The sequence below is a fragment of the Anopheles funestus genome, chromosome 3RL (assembly GCF_943734845.2).
Source record: "Anopheles funestus chromosome 3RL, idAnoFuneDA-416_04, whole genome shotgun sequence".
In the NCBI taxonomy this organism is placed as follows: domain Eukaryota; kingdom Metazoa; phylum Arthropoda; class Insecta; order Diptera; family Culicidae; genus Anopheles; species Anopheles funestus.
Window position 1 is genome coordinate 57,803,943 of NC_064599.1, and position 21,195 is coordinate 57,825,137.

Genomic DNA, 21,195 nt, shown 5'->3' on the forward strand with positions numbered 1-21,195 from the left:
GAATCGAATGGAAAGATTAATGGGAACTTATTTCTGTTTTAAACGAGCGGAGTTCTTAACTGATGTTTAAATATGAAATCGTTTAACTGTTCGTTTCTCGTTGGTTCTGTTGATTCTACTAAGCTTTAAACGTATATTTATCTAGGTCAGAAAACAGATTAGAAGCTAGAGGGGAGGGTCCTGTAAAAGGTTGACAACAAATTTCCCACTCCTTCAAGAAGGGATGTGTTGACTGTCTTGATATTAAATTACAAAATAAACAAAGAAGCGGTTTCCGTTCATTCGTTCCGTTTGTTTTGTTTTTCTTTACATTTTACTTGTATTTCCGTATAAAATGCAATGTAATATGTTTTAACTATGCTAGAAAATAATGAAGCAGCTCCACTGCTATCTGACACTTTGCTGATTTATTCTTATCATTCTAGTCTATGAGGACTTTAGTTGGGAAGATAAAGAATTAAGTTGACATCTGTCAAAATATCGAGCAGATTTCGAGCATAGAATTTATAGAATTGAAGTAAATATCATATCTAATTTGACTTTTTTATTTAATTTCATAGAAAGTAAACATTTTGTTTACATTTCGCGAAAAACTGGAAACATTCACTAATATTGTCAATCTTATTTTACAAATACTTTGTTTGAGCAGTATTTATCACTCGAGCACTCGATAAGTGCTCGAAATTAATGTTTTTAGATTAAAATGGAAACAAATCTAATTGTTTTTTTTAGTTTAACCTTTTAGTCAATTAATATAAACAGCCTTTAACCTCAAAACTTTAAAAACTTACAAAAAAATGAGTCAAATCTTCACAGATTACAATTTCTAAATATTCCACATTTGATGTGGTTAACGGTCTGTATCAGGAACCGATGTTTCCCATTGATTTTCGTATTGTTTACTGAAACATTTTCATTCATCACCCGGTTTACTCAGGGTGACATAGATGTATGATAAATACATTCCAACCACAGAGGTAAGCTGACGCTAGTCCGTTTTAGTTCAATTTAATTCCCTTCCTCCACTGTTGAAAGCCGAGAATTCCATGATTACATGCAAAGATATCAGTTACAAAAGCAAATGTTTGACGGAAGAAGTAACCAATATACTGTTGTCTTTACCTTCAGGAAGAGAATCTAATTTTCCACCGGAACAAGGAGGAAAACTTCACCTTACTCTGTGAGCTTACGATTGACGGGTGGTAGCACTTTAGCAATCATTTCCTTATTTTGTGTCATCGCGATTGAATCAACAACCGATGAGACAGATGAAATGTTCGACATTCGTTTGAAGTGTGAATGCAAACTCAATTTGCGCACCGATTGATGATCCATTTAGAGCACGGAAATACAGCCCTGCCATGAGGAAAGCTCGGGAGATGCGATCGGTTCTACTAATTTAATGATGCAATGTTGGCTTCCACCTTTTACCGTAATGGAATTAGTGTAAAGTTGTCGCTTTTTTTTCATTTAATGAAGCACGTAATTGGGGATAAAAGGACGACAGTTCAAGCACGATTGGGTAAATATTGTCCATCAGCAGTTGAGCTACGGGCTTGGTTGTTTGGAGTGTTTCAGGATCAGGTTTGTTTAATGGACAATTTTTATTACCATTTCATGTTACTCGAGATAGTAAAGCTAATATTCAATCAGCCGTTGTAGAGTAAGCGATTTTCTAAACCACACACTCTTCTGCACCTTTGCACATTGAAGCGCTTATATGTGTTTGACTCTCCGGCATGAGATCATCACTACAAGATCGTGCAACCAAATGGAACCGAAACGGTTGATGATGTAATTATGAGTGACCAGTTGGTACGGTACCATTTGCCACGATCTTGATGTGATTTATAGGCCAAAGTTGCTTTTTTACAAATTACCAAGAATATCTCGTCCAGTGAAGGAGATGGATGGATGGAGAGACTCAGCGGAAGACGTCATTCTTAGCTCAATAAAGCTGACTAAGTTCCGCATAATCGATACAAACTCACTTGGTGGCCACGTTTCACATTTGCACATTCACCAGTAATGTGTATTCCGTGAGTAAGTGCGCAAGTACACTACGAGCATTTATTAATTCAACAAACAGTTGCACAAACTCATCAGCACTGTTCCATATTTTGATTCTTTTGCTTTACATCGTGGCACTTGGCAGTTGTGAAGCTCCAGACTGCTATTGTTTCCTTTGCTTTCCCCATCGGTCCAATTCGCACACGATACAATGCAACGACGATACGGAGATTCCGTAGCATAGGTTGGTTCCCTTTACCCGGCCACATATACGAGAAGGTGACCCGGTCTAGTGCACTCTCGTCCAATTGCACGCTTGCACGTATAATAAATTTCGAACACACGGGGCACAGTGCAGCTAAAGTGTGCCAGTGGCAACAGTCAAGCTGCAGTGAACGAGAAATGGGATTATAGGTAGCTCACCAATATGGGCGGAAGGAGTTACAGCGGCAAAACGGCGTGTCACTGACACACTGACTTATTGCTTCTATTAATAACCGTACGTCATCACTTTGTGGAAGTTAACCTCACTTTCAGCCGGGAGAATTCACCTCCCCTTTTGGGTCGGAGTGTGGTCTCTTTCAACGCACAGACGATTGCCCCGTACGGGTGGTTAAATTTGTTAGAATTCATTTTCGGTCCTGATGTCAATTGTCTGTGAAGGACAGGGTGAAGATGTCACGAGTTACCCGAGAATATGATACAAGTGAATGAGGGCTTTCTTGCGGTCCCAAAAAATTGTGATGTGTATGTCGTGACTCTGTGCGCTTTTGGAGTGGAACACTACTTGAAATTGATTTCAAGCGACTGAACTTCTGCTTGCCCTTAATGATGAGAAACTAGGTGAAGATCAACAGACAAGATCCGTTTTTACTGAGTTTTGCTTTACGCACCAGAGGGATTCGATATATTGTAACGCTTTAAAGTAGACGGCTTGTGTCCACTTGAGAACTTCTACCGGAGAAGGTTCTCAACCAAGTTTCGATTAGGCTGACTTCATTCGCTGGTTGGCTTTTTTCCCAGTAGAAAACGATTAAAGATATTGAAGTAAAAATAACTCCACACAAACACGCGAATGCGGGAATGTATGCAACACACATGGGGTCAAACGGACGGGAAGGTCGCTTCCTGCGAGAGTGACCACCACTACTGGGAGGCCCAGAATATCTTGAATCTAACCTCGCACCTTGGGCAAGCAATCGGCACGAACGGAAAATACACCATCGTCCCCTAACGTGTTGGAAGTTTTATTAGTTGAAGGTCTTACACGCCGTTTCAGTGTGACATCATGTACGATTTGCTGAGGTCAGCGGCAGTTACAAAGTATGGGTGCGCTGTTAAAACAACTCGAAAGTGACGTATATTTTAATGGTCCTCTGGCTAGGATGTGGGGCAATATGGTGATTGTAGACGGTAGTTTATTTTCATTTCAAACAGAACGCTCTCAATATAATAATAAACCTATTATTCTAGAAGGGTAATTAAAAAAACTATAAAACAAATATCTACTGCTAATACATGGTGTTGTTTTCGCCTGGAAGTATGCAATTGTTAGACTTAAGTTAAGGCTTTTCTCAATACTTCATTTCACAACTAAAGATGAACTTGAGGGCTCCAAAGACAGCTAAGAAAAATTAAATTAATTTTAATAATATTTTTATCCTACGTTATCGTAAGGAAGGGTTATCTATTGAACTCAGCAATTCTAGAACCCTACGAACGTCCTATGTAATATTAAACTAAATCTGAGCTGATTTTGCTAGTTCCAAGTTCATCCTGTGTTTATTTATCTAGCGAAAGCACACGGGATTTGCTTACTCAATAGCTTACTCATCAGCAAAGGATAAAGATATCCAATCAGCCCTTTTTGCGATTGGCCCTACCAGGAAAGCGTGCCATGCCACCAAACATACCACAGCGCTCTGCTGCTATAGTGAATGACTTGTTTTGTTTTCTAACCGCGCATCGAACGGGTAAAAATAGTTGAATTGCTACTGTTGTGATTGTTGAAGGCGTCCTCTTCACCACAGCCTCTGTGGTCGATGGAGTGGAATGCTCGCACCAACGAAAACACAACGATCGGCTCCTGAGCACAACACACAGCTGTGTTACGGCTGAGGAGGGTGAGTGATTAATCTGTGCTCGTTGTTGTCTATACGGACTAATCCACTGCCGTCATTTCCCAGAATGCAATCACAGCGACGAATGAAAAGTGGACCAAAATGGGACGAGGATGCTTATATTCCGTGTTCGGAATTGGAAACGATGTGCTCTATTTCCTTTTTTTGGGGGGCTAATACGGCGTCAAATTCCTCGAGGGAATGCTTCGCAATAAATTAGGATGAACGTACAACTTAACCTGCCTTCAGGCAAACAGAGGAAACTAATTAATCAGTTGACCGACCTCTTATCGTGCTATTGAGACCGATTGTTTGATAACGTCCCGTACCACCTAGTGTCGATTCCTTGGGGTGTTTTTGGGGGTATTCGAACATCGATTAGAGGTCATCCTGCAAATGCGTGTGTGTCATCGCTGTGTTCTAATCATAGTTCAATTCACACTAGTTGTCGTTTGGATGATGTATAGCTAGCAAACGGACGCCGTAATATACTCGATTGTTTATTATTCTCAAAATGCTCCCGTCCCTCACCGGACTATTTTTCAGCAGAAAAAAAAATACCAAAAGTTTCTCCAAGGTCCGAAGCGGTTCAATGAGATAAAACCAGTAAAAACGCATAAAAATTTCGAGCGCATCAGTAAAATCTTCACACGGCATGGTGTCCTCATCACCCCTATAAATACCATTTTCCATATGGTGGAACACACATACGCGAGAAAGCGAGGTTTAGAGAAAAGAAAACAAATATTCTAAATTTGTTTCTGTGATGATGATCGTGCTCTCTGCATGTGTTGTTGCTCGTGATGGATAGTTCGGCTCGGTGGTGTTATATCGGTGTGAATTTCTGAAGGATTTTGTCGTTTAGAAAAAAAAAACAACACCTCAAAAGAAGAACACACAATCGACCCAACACCTCAAAAGAAGAAGACCCGATCGAATCGAATTTTGTAAATACCGCAACAAATATATCTACCAATTCCACCTTACCCCACAGGACCGGTAGCAGAGGGATCGCTAGCTGTCAAAACAATCCGTCAGTTCACCTCCAACGGCAGGACGGATCGCCTCAGACTGTCAAAATACCCTTTTTCAATGCCACATCAACAAACAGGAACCACAGCACGGAAGTTCCAAAAGCAACAAGCACTGGCCCAAAACAGGGCTGCACAACTCCGCTCCCGGTATCGGGCTGTCCAGGCGATGATGGTGCGTCTACCCTCCAGGTGACCCACATTCAGCATCAAGAAACCCAAGAACACGAACCTACGCGCGTACTGTCGACGACCTACTTTCACTCCCAACACACATACAAAAACGGTGGGACTCCGTCGATAATGCAAAATCCCGACGCGAAGAAGTTGCCTTCCCGTGTTCCGGGCAGAGAGTTTGTTTTGACTTTGGCTCAACCAGTTTCTTGGGCCAGTGTTCTCATGTTCCAGCCTGTGTGTGTGCTGGATGGGGGTGTGGTCTTTCGAAGGTTTCAGCGGACGCACCTCATCATCATCGCGTGTACACCGTGGAACTTTCTTTTTTCGCGATTTTCCCCGGGATATGCATATGTTTTCTTGTGTTTTTTTGTTTCACTTCCCTTTCTGCGGTTTTATTGGCGGCAACTGGGTGCTTTCGTTTCCTTCATGTTCTTGGTAGTTATGGCGTTTTTTTAGCTCCACGCTATCAAACTTCCCTCAGCCGAAGCAAATGTTTATCCGTGAGGTGTTTCTTTTTAGTTGAGGTTTTTTTATATGGTTGTTTGGGTCGAATTTGTGGACGAGCGAAACTATGTTGTTTTATGTGTGTCTTCGTTTGAGGAGTACAATTTATTATTTATTCGTTCGTATCAGCCTTCTGGTTCTCAAGCTGTGCTGTCTTCGTTATTTCAGAGGATTAAAGTTTTTTTTGTGTGTTGATGTTGGATTTATGTTACTCTACTAAACTTTGCCCAAACACGGATGTCTGTTCACGGCAGGAGCTGTTTTTATACGATCTTTAAGCTTTTTATATCACCCCGCCGGCAGGGTACGAATAATGTTGAAGGTTTCTGAGAATATAGGGACGTGATTCCAATCAGATATAAATCTTCATCGCAACTCGTGCGGAAAAAAAGGGTTTGCTTTTTTTAAGAATCCTCATTAGTCTCACCGAAAAAGGATGTATTTCTAAACATTTTTGTCATATTGATTCGATTGTGAAATTTTCGTGGTCTAGTTGAATATGAGATTCACAAAAATCCTTAAACAGTATAAGTCGATTAGAACAGTTACATGTTTAGGAATTTTTCTTCAAGTAATAAAAAATTGATAAGGGAAAGTAAGAAAAAAATGAAACAAATGACACATAAGAAAATATAGAAAAAAGTCTGTTTCCTTTGCGATTGTTTGCAGGAAACTTGGCCAGGAACTCAATTACGGTTTCCTCCCCCAGTGAAGGAAGAAGTAGTTTGTACCGGCAATCGTTACTGATGAACTGTCGACACACACACAAGCTTTTCAGGCACGAAAAGAAAATCAAACTTTTCAAACCATCGTGGTATGTAATCAGCCAGTGGAGGAAAGCCAATCGAGCCAACATAAGAAGGAACGTTTTTTACTTCTTCTTGGGCCCCGAAGCTGACGAACAACGCCAAGGCTAGTCAGGACTTGCTAGCGTAGCTAATGCTAGGACTATTTCGAAACCATCAGACCGAAAGCCACTCGAGCGAATGTGTTGAGAGAACATTAAAGTAAACTCCCTTGCGAGCAAACTATAGCACAGCCTTCGTCTTCTCGAAGAAGAAACGTGAAAGAGGGAACACTCTCAGATGGAACTGGAAGTTCAATTTGGCGCCGGAGTGGTTGCTTATCTTTCCGTAATTAGAGTTGAAGTGTTGTTGTTGGTTCGTTTGTTTTGTGCAATTTTTTTGTTTTGTTTTGTTTTCCTTTCACACAAATTACACATTTTGCGTTCTATTTCTATAAACACACGCACGCGAGCTCTTCATGTTGCGTTTGTTTGTTTTGATTATGATGCAACCTAGCGACGAACGCATTATGGTTAGGACATTTTGGCACCGTGTTCGCTAGTAATAACTAAAGATTTTGTCCTCCCGTTTTTCGTTAGCTAATGCCAAAAAGCATTACATGGATTGTTAGTTTGGAACAATTGGGGTGGATTTACGTTTCTTTTATATCCCTTTTTCGAATTCTTCGTATTTTTTGTGATAAACGCATCTTTGATTTTCAAATCCAATTTTGGTCAGAGATTTTATTTTTTATTGTGCGGGTTTTGCTGTAAAAATACCTTTATTAGAACTTTAAAATTTACTTATCCCCCGTAATTCCATTTTGAAGATATCGTGTTTGAAAGTTTCTTCTTAATTTCTTGAAGAAAATGAATCTTTCATCCAGTGATGGATATAAATTCCCATAAACAAACACGCCCGTTAAGAGCAACAACATCAGCCTCCTCCTCCTCCTCCTAGGCGAAGGTGGAAGATGTATCATTACCGAAAGTATGCACCCACTGGATGCTTCGTTGCTTTATGAGATAACATTCAAGCGTCGGCGTTGCATCTTCGTCCGCAATTATGGTGTTTAGTGTTTCGTGGAAAGAGTGCAGTCCACGGTGGGCGATGTGATCTGTCCGATCTACGGTAGTGAAAGAAGTCACACGTTTTTTCCCTCCTCCATCACCGATGGAGATGGATTCGTTCGTAAACAAACGTCCTGCATTCGGTAAATAATAACACACTTTGTGGTCTTCCTTTTGCCGGCTTTCTTGGTGGTTGGAGTGTGTGTCGGTGGACTTTTGTTTACTATTACGACCACGCGTATGGAAGTTGGTGGAAATCCGATCGATCGGATTACGTGCCGGGGGCAAACACGCATACTTTTACGTGTGTGATGCAAAAGTGCAGTGTAAAGTAATCCATGTTATGGCGGGCGAGTTGTGCAATAGCTCAGAGGTTAGTAAGGGACGATGAACCTTTGTATGTACGTGAGAAGAAATATATGAACTAGATTATATCTGGCCATTTATGTCCAGTAGTTTTGGTGTCTGTTTAAATCTTAAGGGACCTCCAGAAATATATCTACAGGTTATCATCAATTTTTACCAAAAGTTTCCAACAACTCAAAATACTTACGAGTAAAGATCCGATCCACAAATCATCATCCACTAGTTTTCTTGGAGTACTGGGTAATGGCGAACCTCCTTATATCTTATCAAAACAAATACCTTTCAGTCATCTTTAACGTCTACTTCAGACTCCTTGTACGAAGCTACTTCTCTTCTTATTCCCCTGTGTTGTATTTCTTTTCTGTATCGTTTTTATTAATTAAACATACACGACGCGTGTGCCAACGTGAACATTTCCTCCTCCACATAAGTGGAAAACTTGTCGCACTCGCCACGTTTTCGCAAAAAAAAAACCCACCAACAACGAGAGACGATTACCGACGCTCGTTTTGTTCCCTGATGATGATTTATGCATCCGATGTTTGCCAATCTTTAGCCACCATTTGCTATTCCCCCACACCATAATTCTTCTCACTTACGGATTGTTTGACGGAGCTCCGAGCTAGCGCAAAAGCAGAATGGCTGCATCGTAACGGCTGATTGGTGCTGCACAGTGTGGAGGATTTAAAATTGCTTCCAGACACAAGTGCGTGGGACTTGGGGCAGAATCATCAAGATCGCCCTCAACCCCCGACCCAAGTACGGTCAGATTTGGTGTTGTTGTCGTGCCAAGTGGGAATTAAATTTTCAGTCAGCATGAAGCAACGTATTAACTTTCACTTTCGAATGCGTTTCTGCTCAGCAGGACCAGAACTTGGCTTTAGACGAAGGCAGTGTGTTATGTTGGTTTTTGGGATGAGTAGTATGTATGATGGTAAATATTTAATATCGTCCGTCGGCTGATCGGGAGCACCAAGTGTGCTTGCTGGCAGTGACTTCCCATTCAAATGTGCACCGAAATGAACCAGACATTTTCGACGTACGATTAAACAAAAATAGGAACCCCGTACAACATGGTATGGCTGATGGCCAAAAAGGCGCTAGAGAAGTCAAATTACGCCTAGAGTTTCCTTTCGTTTTGCTGTGGGTGTGGATCTTTCCGGACGCTCACAGCGTTCAAATCCTTCCGGAGATTAGCGGTTAAGCGTGTTGGAAATGCTTCTGGTAGTGTCAAAATTGAAATCCACCTTCCCGGGCTTCTTCGACACACTTCAACTACCCGGACACGCACCGTACGGTTTATTGTGGCTGTTTTAGGTGGGGGCCAGTGAGCCGATCGCATTATTCGACTCGTCTGTCTGACGGCTGGCGCAATGACGATAATGGATCGTTTGAGCATTGAAGCGTGTCGGATTTAACATGGTAAATTAAATTATCAACCAGTCCTGCAGGACTTTACGATAAACCGTCGTACGGTGAAGATGGATGGGATATACCCTATTGCTAGATTACGGAGTTGGGGATGTTAATAAAAAAAAGATTAGTACGCTTCAAGGCCAGTCAGTATTATTAAATTGATTAGGACCGATTCCTGTTGAGTTGTTGGTTTTTTTTTCCTTTCGCCTGGATTAAATATCCTTCCAATATTCAACAACATCATAAATCATAGCTAAAGTTGTACCTTGATTTATGTACTGAAGCTGAACTGCAATAACTGCAAAACACGTCTAGCATCACTGAATTTGTCACTATCTAACCCCGTCATTAAATGCTTAGCAATTGTCGCGTTTACGAACGGAAATTTTAAAATTTTTATTTTTTTTTTATTTATTTTTTATTCTTTTTTGATTTTAAAGCATTATTTAAGTGAAAAGAAACTTATTGCAACAAATTCCCATTGAAATATATCACATTTATAAATTTTTCTACATTGGTGAAAAATGAGGAAAATTTTACAATTTCTCAAACAGGGTATGGAACTTGGTTCCTCGAATAACTTCTGATACAGAAATCTGGGGGCATGGCCGTCCAAGAAGAAAATGTAGCCATTGGTGCCATCTATCGACCACAGGTTAAAGATTGGCGATCCGTTGGATACCGACCGAGTAATAGGCAAAATTTGGTGCAAAAATGAGCCTCATCCAATTTTCATTTTTTTTGATTTTTTTTAAGTTTTTATTATTTTTCACTCTTTTTATTTAAAGCATTACTTAAGTGAAAAGAAACCCATTGCAACTAATTGGCATTAAAATAAATCAATTTAATTTTTTTTGCAAAATTACTCAAAAAAATGGCAAGGGGTAAGCCTTAGAAAATTTGCAAATTTTTAGATTTTTTTTATTTTTTCCAATTTTTTCATCCTTTTTTTTATTTAAAGCATTTTTTGAGTGAAAAAAAAACTTATTTCAACCAATTCGCAATAAAATACATCAATTTATAAATTTTGCTAAATTTATCAAAAAAAAAAAGACGATTGCTAAGCGTTTAGTGACGGGGTAAGGTGCTGATTGATATGTAAGATCAGCAAGATGCAATGGCGCTTGTTTGAGACCAGTTTCGTATCGCATTCTCTCAAGTAGGTTTGATTCAAATGACCTTTATACTTTGTCCAGCAATTGCGACAGAGAAGAAGCACGAATGGTCATAAAAATTCAATTTACTGTTATGGAAGCGGGTTTGATATCATCTGACCGGATGCGTAAGTCTTGGTGTATGCATGTATAAAATTGAGTAAATGTCCAATTCTAGAACATTCAGGCTAAAGATATCAATCAATTTTTGTTCTTAATATAATTTGTTTAAATACACTTGAATAATTATTATCTCTAAAATAGATCCTAAATTCTTGTGCACTGTAAAACAGAACATCAAATAGATTATTTTCGGATCGTTTCGTATGAACACTTTTCGTCCAGGGAATCGTCTGACCGATGGCTCGAAACACCTTTTCGGCCGGACCAACTGACGCAAGTGACCCGAAAAGGGCATGTCCATGCTGCGGCTAGGCTGCGTTTGTTTGTATTAATATAGACACAACACATCACTTAGTCGATGGTAGGTCTAACGCACTGATGAACAACGAAAAAAAAGCAGCAGAAATTCATACCTCCCCATGGCAGCTTGATGTGGCAGTGCACGATATGAAACCCAAAACCCTACCTCCGACCGTAGTCGTAAAGTTGATCCGCACCCAGGCTATTCCTTTCGTCGACCAAGCAGCACCAGTGGCGGTTAGAACACGCACTGTGTCTCCTTTTTTTTGGGGAGGGACAATGTCACGCGAAAGGTCCTGATGAACAACGGTGGTGTTGCCGGTGAGGGTAGAAGTCGGTTATGCGATGGCTTTAACGTTAGCACACAGTGACACGCACCGTATCGTCCTGGCTCGAATCGAACGAGCAACCAGTTTTGTGCACACGCGGGGGTTGGGTCATGGCGATGGACACGCGTGTAAAGTATGGCCACCATAAAAGCCGCAATCTGCGACGATTCCCGGGGCTCAGCGACAGCGGCTGAGTGCAACTGTGTTTGGTCGATAATTTTTGGATTATTATCGATTTTGTTTCCGTACCGTTTGTGGCAGTCTAGCGGAAGGTTCGTCGTAGTGTATTTTGCCATAGTGTAGCCATGCCGGAACGTTGCGCAAATGATATTTTCGCTCGATGGTGCCGTGATCCTAACGACTGCGATAATAGTGCGTAAGTGCATGGGGAATGTTAATTGGTTTTAAATGTTCTATGTTCGTTGCGAATAGCATTCGGTGTGGGCAATTGATCATTATCATTTTATAAAAGCATTTCAGTGAAAAACATTAAAAACGAGATATTTTGTGTAGTTAATAATGTAATATTGTTGTGTGTATTGCATAGCTTTAGGCGTTTTGACGTTCGTATTGCATATCTTGTCGACACATTCTTTATATAAACTAAATTGCAAACAACCCAGCGGTCAAATTCTTCGTTAAGCGGGCTTCAGACGGGCTTCACGACGTCAATCTGAAGCCCGGGTGAAGCCCGCTTAACGAAGAGCTTTTTTGCGCATGTGTGAGTGTGTAGCGCGGTAGCCGCGTAGGTATGGGTGCATTATTGGCTATGCATAGTGGAAAGTTGTCATCAATTAAAAAGGACAAAACATGAAATGTTTTTTTGTTTAATTATTCTATTTTTTGTTCACAAATTTCTCGCTTACACTTCACTTGCTGGAAAATGTGGGCAAATGTGTTGGTCTGTAAACAGTAAATAGTTGAAATTAACAATCATTTCAATAAGTTTTCTGTAATATTTCAAAGTACGTACTTGTGTGGTGTAAAATTGTGTCCTCTCTTCATGGTACTTTGTACACTGTGTTTGCTGTTTGGTTTCCTGCGGTCCGTGCCAATATATTGTTTCGGATGTACCTGAAATTGTAAAAGCGTAATGTAAATTGCATGTAATTGATATAATTCGTTACATTAAACGCCTTACCAGACTCTCAGCAGCCATGAAACAGTTTCAGCACCACTTTGTTCCGGAGGCACGCTGGTCAAGCATCCTCCCTATTTCCATGTGTTTTTTCACTCCATATCCCTAACTAAACTATCCAGTCACTTGAAAAACGCGTGCTCATTTGATTCGAAGCTAATTTTACCCTTTTATAACAATTTTATCTCCCTGTTCTATGCAATAAACTAACCAAACCTTGCACTTCGAAAGCAACACAAAATATGACGGCCGAAGAATCACGGTGCTGTCAAAATGGTTTTCTACACACACAAAGATATTCCATGAGCTCGGTGTGTAAATACACAACGCGGAGCACGTCGAACTTCGGCAAAGTGTGAAAAGAGCGAGACAAGAACATGCTTGACGAACGAAAAAACAGAGATAGCTTGTGTTGACACGCAAAAGATAGGCCAACGAGGGTTGGAAGGGGATGAAACGAGGTGAAACGCATGAAAGCTTGACCGCTGGGAATAGTAGCATAACTGATAAATTGAATGAAACCCTGTCACCAAAGATTATGCTTTACATCGCAAATGTTTCTTTTTTGTGTGTAGTCTTAATGACAAAAACAAAGATGTGTGGTAGCAAAGGAATTAGTTTGCAGAAATCCCTTTTCTGCAAACGATACCTATGACGGTGATCACAACTTCCTGTCATGTTTGGCTAATGAAGAAGGTCGCCTGGAGACTTTATTTTTCCACTTCATATCCCTTCTGTCGTGCGGAAACGACAAACTATTCTTTTTCTTCCGCTGAACAGCAAGAGGCACGAATAGCGGTGGTTGTCTCGTTTCTTGTACGTGATTGTTCATCCCGGAAGGTATGTCCCAACCTGTGATTATCGTCTCGCACGTGCCAGGTAGTGAGATGTGTCCCGGCTGTGACAGTTCGAACGAGCCGCGTGTTAGCGAACATTGGAAAATGATAAAATTAATCTTTAAGTTAAATAATTTAACGTAACGCAGGATATCATCGTTAGTCGTCTGCTTTACGACTGTGCTATAATTATGGCTACACATGAACGCGCTTCCTTCCTTAACAGGGCGGGAAAAGGAAATAAAACAAGAAACCAAAAAAAACACCAACAAACACTTTGACGGATGTTATCGAAAATGTTTCGTGGAAAAAAAATGGTATGATGCGTGTGATACCGAAGGCCCTCGATATGTTTTCTGCATCATTGAGACCGAGACGGGACAGGGACACGATGATGATGGTCCAGGGCGTGTGCAAGTGGACACAAACGCAAAACAGATAACATGCCATGTTTATGAATCATAAATACTTGTGTTCAAAAATTTCGCTTTCGTTTGTGGGATTTTCTTTTTTGCTTCGTTTAGTGCAGATCGACATATACATCCTTTCGGATGTAAAACAAGTGAGGGGAGGAAGGAAGGAAGTCAGGGGAAAACGGGGTTGTACCAATGTAATAAAAAATGACGTCAAGCAGGCATAAATTATGCTCCCGGTGGGGGGGCGTTTGTTTGGAGGCGGTACGGATCGATTGGCAGTTTATGTAAAAGTACAAAAAATAGTTATTTTATTTGCTTTGATCCACATCTTTGGTGGAGAATTTATGCACAAAACGTGCAAGTTTTTTCGTATTTAAATTTATTTCAAACCCTACAGAAAAGCATTCTTGTTGAGAAATCGTTGAAATGCGTTTTGAACGATGTACGAATCTGAGCGTTTTTGTTTCGAAAGGAGCGTTTGCAGCCAACCGAACCTTCATTATTGAGCAGAGAAAACAAGCGCGCAAAGTTACAACATAATTAGCCACCGAGATGATGGAAGTTATGCACCATTATCGTAAAAAAACATTGTTTGTGTTGCATTCAGCAGATCACTAATTAGCATGCCGACTCGAAGTTTAACATCAGTTACCATTAGTATCGCTTTGCCAGGTAGAGTTCATGTTTTACAAAACACTATCGATGTTATGAGTTTTGAGCGTCGTTTTTTTAGTGTTCAGTACAAATTACAAATGATTACTGGGAGAACTTCCTTTTTTCCTGTAGTTGTATCCCACCGCGAGGTGTTTTAGTTTCTCTTCTACTAAAATTCACCACTTTCTGGTCAACGTTCCTACCTGGGTGTGGCCTTTATCGTGCGACAATTTATGAAGCGCACACATCGAAGACACATTGCAAATAAAAAAAAAGGTTTACGCTTCATTTTCCACCATTTTCATGTTTTCCACGGACATTGTACACATTGTGTCTGAACGATCGACGCCCGGCGAAAAGAAAATCACCTCCTCTATTTGGGTATGTCTAGGCACAGGGCAAATACTATCTCATTCCCGTTGTTTGACGAGAGTGAAAGCAAAACCTTGGGTGTGGTGTGTGTGTGGATGTTGTGCCGGAGGATCGGTAAAAGGGTGTAAAGCCCGAGGAAAATTGGCGCCTCTGTGCGCCTATCTGTTGGAATAGTTTTTCTGGTGGTTGTGGGTGTTTTTCTGCTCCGACTGGCGCTTCTGTTAAGGTGAACAAGATATATGTTGCAGGAAGTTGTACGAAGCGAACAATGGCACTGTGATGCCATTGTGGCATAGCTAGCAGATGAGTAAAGTTGTACCGTCATGAGTTGTGAACGTTAGTGCACTAAACAGAAGGAAGGAAAGAGCATAACCGACTAAATGTGTCAGTTGCCAAATGTGGGCACAAGTGAAAGGCGTCGCGTGTACATTGTTTTGTGTGGGATGGCACACTTTAGACGAGCGCATGTCCACTGATGTGTGCGCATCCGGATGGACAGCGAAAGTCACGACATAAAGAAAATTATAAATGTTATCTTTTTTTTTTTTGCTATGGCTAACATTTTGGGATAAGATTTTTGATGTACAACTTTATACAAAAATTTATTTGATTTGTTTGAAGATGCTTTCTCTCATTTAGGACCATAAACTCGTCTGGGGTTCCTCAGACAAACGTTTCTATGCATCATACTTGAAACAAAACAATTTTTATTGCATCTTTTTCTTGAAATAAATGAAACTATGAGCTCATTATTCTAATTATAGCATTTGAGGAACGAGCTGTCTGCGATTGCAGCAAAAGCGCATGTTGTTATTTGCAGCGTTGACTCACGTTTGGCTCAGCAAACCGCAAATCAAAACAATCAAAGAAAGTATTTGCTGAAGTCATAGTTGCTTCCGATTCATGGTTTATTACGATTGCGAACGAAATCCAGCCCATAAAGTGCGCTTGGGTTAGGAAATAATCTGCCTCCGTTTCGGTTGAACGGTTAGGTGATAAGGCCAATCTCTTCTCAACTTTTACCATCGGACGGAAAGCGTTGAGTACGGACTTGTTACATATTTTGAGCGTAGTTCCGCTAAGCTCCACAGTGGATCGCACTTGTTGTTGTGTGTCTGGATCAATCGCAAGTAGTCACTCCGATACGTGCTGTCCTCCATATCGTTGACCCTGATAAGATAAGGGCACATCTTATCAGGGTGATCCACTCTCAACCAAGGGCGGAAATCGTGGCACTCCCCTAGTACGACGAGGCTTGAAGTTCCACAAAACCCGAAGGGAAGGTGAACGGTGGAAAGTGCAACCACACCAAACACACCCCACATGCACCGATAAACGGACATCCGCGCGATATTGACATGGTTCCATTTCAAGGAGGAAGTTAATTCCCGCGTCTGTGCAGATGAACTTGAGACACTTCTGATGGACATTGGCGTATTGATTTTATTTTACCAATACAAAAGCTGTGAAGCGTTAACAATTTGTTTCGTTTTATAGATACAAACATAAAAACAGAGCGGAATATTGAAGATGAGATAAAAATTCGCCCCAGCAATACATTATTCAATTTTTTTAGCAGTGTAACGTGATAAGAGAATCTAGAGTTAGTAGGCAGCTAAGAATATTTTAAATTAACAAACCTACAAGAAGCAATGTAACTCCACCACAAGTTGCGTTAATGTTTATTGTTCGGATTGATAAATAAACAAATAAACCCATCCAGTGTTGTATCAAAAGCTTCTTATCAAAACCAACTTAGCTTGTAGTGTTTGTTTGGTCATGTTGACTTTTTTTTGGGGCAAGTGCACTCGGTTTTGACATAACCATGATTTATCTGAACATTTGCCGAGTGTGTGTCGTTTTAATCATGCTTCCGTCCGAACAGCTGACGCGCGAATGCCTCTACACAAGCGTCATGCAATGAATAATTGCTTCACTGGACAGTGAAGAAAGTAAACCACGAAATGAAACACGATCTGATTCATTAGAGACCATTCGAGATGCGACGGAAAGATGAGGGCAAGACTTGGAGGATTGTGTTTATTTGAATTCTCGGTGTACCGTGTGATTTATGCGAATCATAAGAAATTAGGTTTTTGATTAAATCTCTCAGGGTTTTTATTGATTTACGAGATTAATTTACGTTTTACAGAAATCAATTTGGGTAATTGGAAAACTTTTACTTGAAAAAAGTATATCTTCATGTTTTGTAATCCTAAATATCGTTTGGTTAGTGTCCATCTGCTACAAGCAAAACGATTTGGAGTCATGCATTCCATTCCCATTAACACACCCCAGGTCTCGCTGTGTGCATCATCGCCCAGACGGCGGCCTGAATGTCTGCTGGATGTCCAATTACTAGCGCTTAGCTAATGTTACACTGCTCACCTTCTGTAAACGGCGAGCCAAAAGAGACGAGAAATTCCGCACGTTTGATGCGGAGACTTGGCTGTGTCTCTATTCCATCGTGGTGTGGTTAGTTGTTATCAGACTGTGTACGAAACATGAAACGTTCACACTAAAACCTCTTGATATTCGTGCGCACCCACCCTACATGGGCAAAATGCAGATCCTATCAACATGGCAGGGTCGGTCGTGTAGCTCGTAATGATGACGACAAAGTGCCCGAGACACTGTTAAATACATTAGCGGTATTCCATTCCATTCCCAAAGGGCCGCAAACATTGGGCGAGAGCGTATCTTGCCACTTCGATAATGGTTGCAATTAAATTTCATTTTCTTCCTTTTCTCTTTTCCTTCGTGTTTCCGTTTACAGCAGTAGTCCGGAAGTTTGTTTCCCAGTACACGCCGACACACACGCTCCGAGTGTTGGCCGAGTGACCTATAGCGGTAGTCGTAGGGAAGTAGCCGTAAGTGGTAAACCAGAGGACAATCTGTAGTGTTGGTAATAGCGAACGCAGAACCCAGTAGCAACGAGGGAACTTAATTAGTGCGTGCAATGCCTGGCGAGTCGACCAAAGCGGCGGACCCGGCCGCTGCCAACAGTCCCAGCACACCGAAAAAGAAGCCCACCAACTCAAAGGCGGCTCTAGCGAAGGTTACACTGCTCGATGGTTCGATTCTGGAGGTGACCATTGATGTAAGTTGAGCGTCATCGGAATCGCCTTTATTGCCTTGTGGTCAAACATGTTAATACCCTTTTTTCTTCTTCGCCCTTATAGCGCAAATGTCGTGGACGCGACCTGCTGAACTCGGTCTGTGCCGGTTTGAACATACTGGAGAAAGATTACTTCGGTTTGACGTACCACACAGCAAATGATCCGCGCGCCTGGCTCGACCTAGAGCGGCCGGTTACGAAGTTCTTCCGCTCCGATCCGTGGGATCTTGCGTTTGAGGTGAAATTTTATCCACCGGAACCTGCCCAGCTGCAGGAGGACATCACCCGGTACCATCTGTGTCTGCAGGTGCGCAATGATATCCTGGAAGGGCGGCTTCCCTGCTCGTTCGTAACACATGCCCTGCTCGGTTCGTATCTGGTACAGTCAGAGCTCGGCGATTACGATCCGGCAGAGATGAAGGATCGGGCGTATCTGAAGGAGTTTAAGATCGCACCCAACCAAACACCCGAACTGTTGGATAAGGTTATCGATCTTCACAAGACACACAAGTAAGATTTGAGATTTATCTGCTAGAAACACCAAGAGGAAGGATTAATTCGTGTATTTGATATACTTTCTGCTAGGAGTCAGACACCGGCAGAAGCTGAGCTACATTATCTGGAAAATGCAAAAAAGCTCGCAATGTACGGTGTCGATTTGCACCCGGCAAAAGATTCCGAGGGTGTCGACATTATGCTTGGTGTTTGTGCATCCGGTTTGCTCGTGTACAGAGATAAGTAAGTAAATTAGGATTTTAGTATAGCCTTTAAACTGCATTCTATAATTATTTGAAATACTTTGTTTCTTACAGACTTCGTATCAATCGATTTGCCTGGCCGAAGATTCTAAAAATTTCTTACAAACGAAACAACTTCTACATTAAAATCCGTCCCGGTGAATTCGAACAGTACGAGTCAACGATCGGCTTTAAGCTGGAGAACCATCGCGCTGCTAAAAAGCTGTGGAAGGCATGCGTCGAACATCACACCTTCTTCCGGCTGATGACACCTGAACCGCAGCAAAAATCTGGTCTCTTCCCCAGACTTGGCTCGAAGTACCGGTACTCCGGACGCACGCATTATGAGACGCGGAAAACACCTGTAGAGCGTCCGGCGCCAGATTTCAAGCGTAGCTTAACCGGGAAGAGACTTTCCAGCCGTAGTATGGATGGTGAGTTCCGGATCTAATGGCAGAAGCGAAGCATGTTGTACGATGGTTTTGCTTGTCTTTAATTTTAGCGTTAGCACAGCAAGAAAAGGAACGTGCCGCTGCCAAGGACGCGAACAAGGATGCGAACAAACGGCACACGATGTCCCATCCTCCGGATCACATCCCTGATTTGGATTCGCCGACGCGTGGTTCCCGCAGCCCGATCAAGAAGGACAAAAAGGAACGCGTAAGTGTGCACAGCCTATGCCTTACGGTACAGACTGTAACAAAACTAAACCTACTTACTAGTTTCGTCGCGCGCGATCACCTAGCGATGTTTCGTTGTTTCGTAACACCTACCTCTCTGTCACTATGTAATTTGGCTCGTTCCAATACAAATATCCCCCCCTGTTTCCTGTTTGCGGCGACACTTGTAGAAATCGTTGCCTTGTTTTGGATGTTAATGCAAAATTTAGATCAACTTCACATGGCTCTCAGTTGTAACAAAGATGTTTTTATTGTTTCGTTCATTCCAAACATAATAATGACTCTTTATCGACAGACTGATACTATCAAGCTCTAGTTTATCCTTCGCGTGTATTGTTCTGATTGCTAAAAGTTACCTACCCCCCCCGCATCTTCACATCATCGGATATCGAATAATTACACTAATGAGACTATGTATTTGCTTGTTACTTTTCGACCATTAACTAATTTCATGACCGATGTATGCGTTACCCACTAACAAAACAAACGATGTTACACGTTAACACATGCATCTTAAACATAATCGAACAACGAACGGAAATGATGGTCACATTCGTCTGGGTGGGCTTTCGTATAGCTGAAGCGCGAGTCCAGCACTGGCACAGCGTCCGCCTCATCGCAGAGCTCCCTCGAGGGAGAGTACGAAACCACATCGCCAAACGTTGTTCCAGCACAGGTTAATAGCTCAATAGACTCAACACTCAACTCGGTTTACTATTGTATATTCGTTCATAGTTGCGTTCTTTACTTTATGATTTACGATTGCCTTTATCTCATGCAATTGCAGCTGATTGTAACACTTAGTTTTGGTTACAATTGGTACTAATTTAATTAGTACTTTAACTTAATTTTTAGAGAAATCTGCATCAAAACGTTACGAATTAAGTTAAGGAACTAATAGTTACATGATACTGATGTCCTTTTTGAAGTATGATGCGCTTTTACGTAGTCTATTTCTGCATTTGTACTTGATGTTGCACTATTCGCTTATTCATAAGTTATGCATGCTGGTTGTGAGATATTTTCTTTGTTTGTTTCGAAGTTTCGAATAATTCTCTCACGCTTGAGGTTTCTTATTTTTCTAAACTATACATAACATTTCAGAAACCGGCTGGAGGAGTTGCTGTATTGCCGGGCGCCGGGAAGAAGGACAAACCAGAACAAGTCTCTCAGAAAGAGGAAGGTCTGAATGGTAAGTTTGATGGTCTACGGTTGAAATACAATGATAGTAATGGAAACATAACTTTTAGGAAACAATGGACAAGCCGAGGCGCTGAATTCTTCCGCAGAAGAAACAACTTCACCATCGGGTAAACGCAAGGTAAGCAAATAATTGTTGTGTACATCAAATTTTTTTTCTAGAATATAAGCACATCTGTCGATTTTTTTTTTATAAGCACATCTTATCGATTTTTAAATCGATCGATACACAGTTCGTAAACTTTTTGCATAAAATTGTGGCGTAGATTTTTTTTGTTATTCTACTTCGTTGTGATTTGATACTATTTCCAACATTATTCAAATCTTAGTCTTTTTCTTCTGCTGTAGTAGAATGTTTATGTCCTTATTTACAAGTCGATTCCATTGTTCGTGTCCCTCACTGAAAGTAGTATCGAATGCAAAGCCAATTCCATTTACTAATGCCAATAGTATTTTTGACAATATGGCAACCAAAGTCTCACATGTACCGTGTCTATCGATAATGAAGCTGTCTGCTGTGTGTTCATTTTTTCAATACAAACGTATAGCGGTAGAGTTTGATTGTTGTGTCTGCTGTGGAAGATGATTTTGTTTTGTTAGTTCGATTTCAAACTTTCCAGTACTATTATTACTATTACTACATGCCAACGAGATAACTT

General features: G+C 41.1%; 1 protein-coding gene and 1 long non-coding RNA gene across 11 annotated transcripts in view; one reads left to right on the forward strand and one right to left on the reverse strand.

The window, feature by feature from the left end:
* LOC125768966 (protein 4.1 homolog) overlaps nucleotides 1-21,195 on the forward strand; it is a 41,646-nt gene that overhangs the window by 11,042 nt on the left and 9,409 nt on the right. For 7 of the 10 annotated variants that reach the window (XR_007418983.1, XR_007418982.1, XR_007418987.1 and 4 more), the window contains exons 3-10: nucleotides 17,578-17,901; nucleotides 17,984-18,429; nucleotides 18,505-18,657; nucleotides 18,732-19,090; nucleotides 19,159-19,316; nucleotides 19,914-20,012; nucleotides 20,441-20,528; nucleotides 20,587-20,657. Coding sequence is in view for 3 of the 10 variants with exons in the window: in XM_049437304.1 (XP_049293261.1) it covers nucleotides 17,761-17,901; nucleotides 17,984-18,429; nucleotides 18,505-18,657; nucleotides 18,732-19,090; nucleotides 19,159-19,316; nucleotides 19,914-20,012; nucleotides 20,441-20,528; nucleotides 20,587-20,657 (1,515 nt within the window). In the remaining 7 variants the exon portion in view is untranslated. The remainder of the gene's footprint in view (nucleotides 1-17,577; nucleotides 17,902-17,983; nucleotides 18,430-18,504; nucleotides 18,658-18,731; nucleotides 19,091-19,158; nucleotides 19,317-19,913; nucleotides 20,013-20,440; nucleotides 20,529-20,586; nucleotides 20,658-21,195) is intronic. The other 3 variants (XR_007418986.1, XM_049437306.1, XR_007418985.1) reach the window with 2 other exon arrangements.
* Nucleotides 12,025-13,018, reverse strand: LOC125768982 (uncharacterized). Its single transcript, XR_007418994.1, has 3 exons — nucleotides 12,527-13,018; nucleotides 12,359-12,459; nucleotides 12,025-12,288 (listed from the first exon to the last, which is right to left on the reverse strand). It is a non-coding gene; the product is annotated as an uncharacterized LOC125768982 (long non-coding RNA).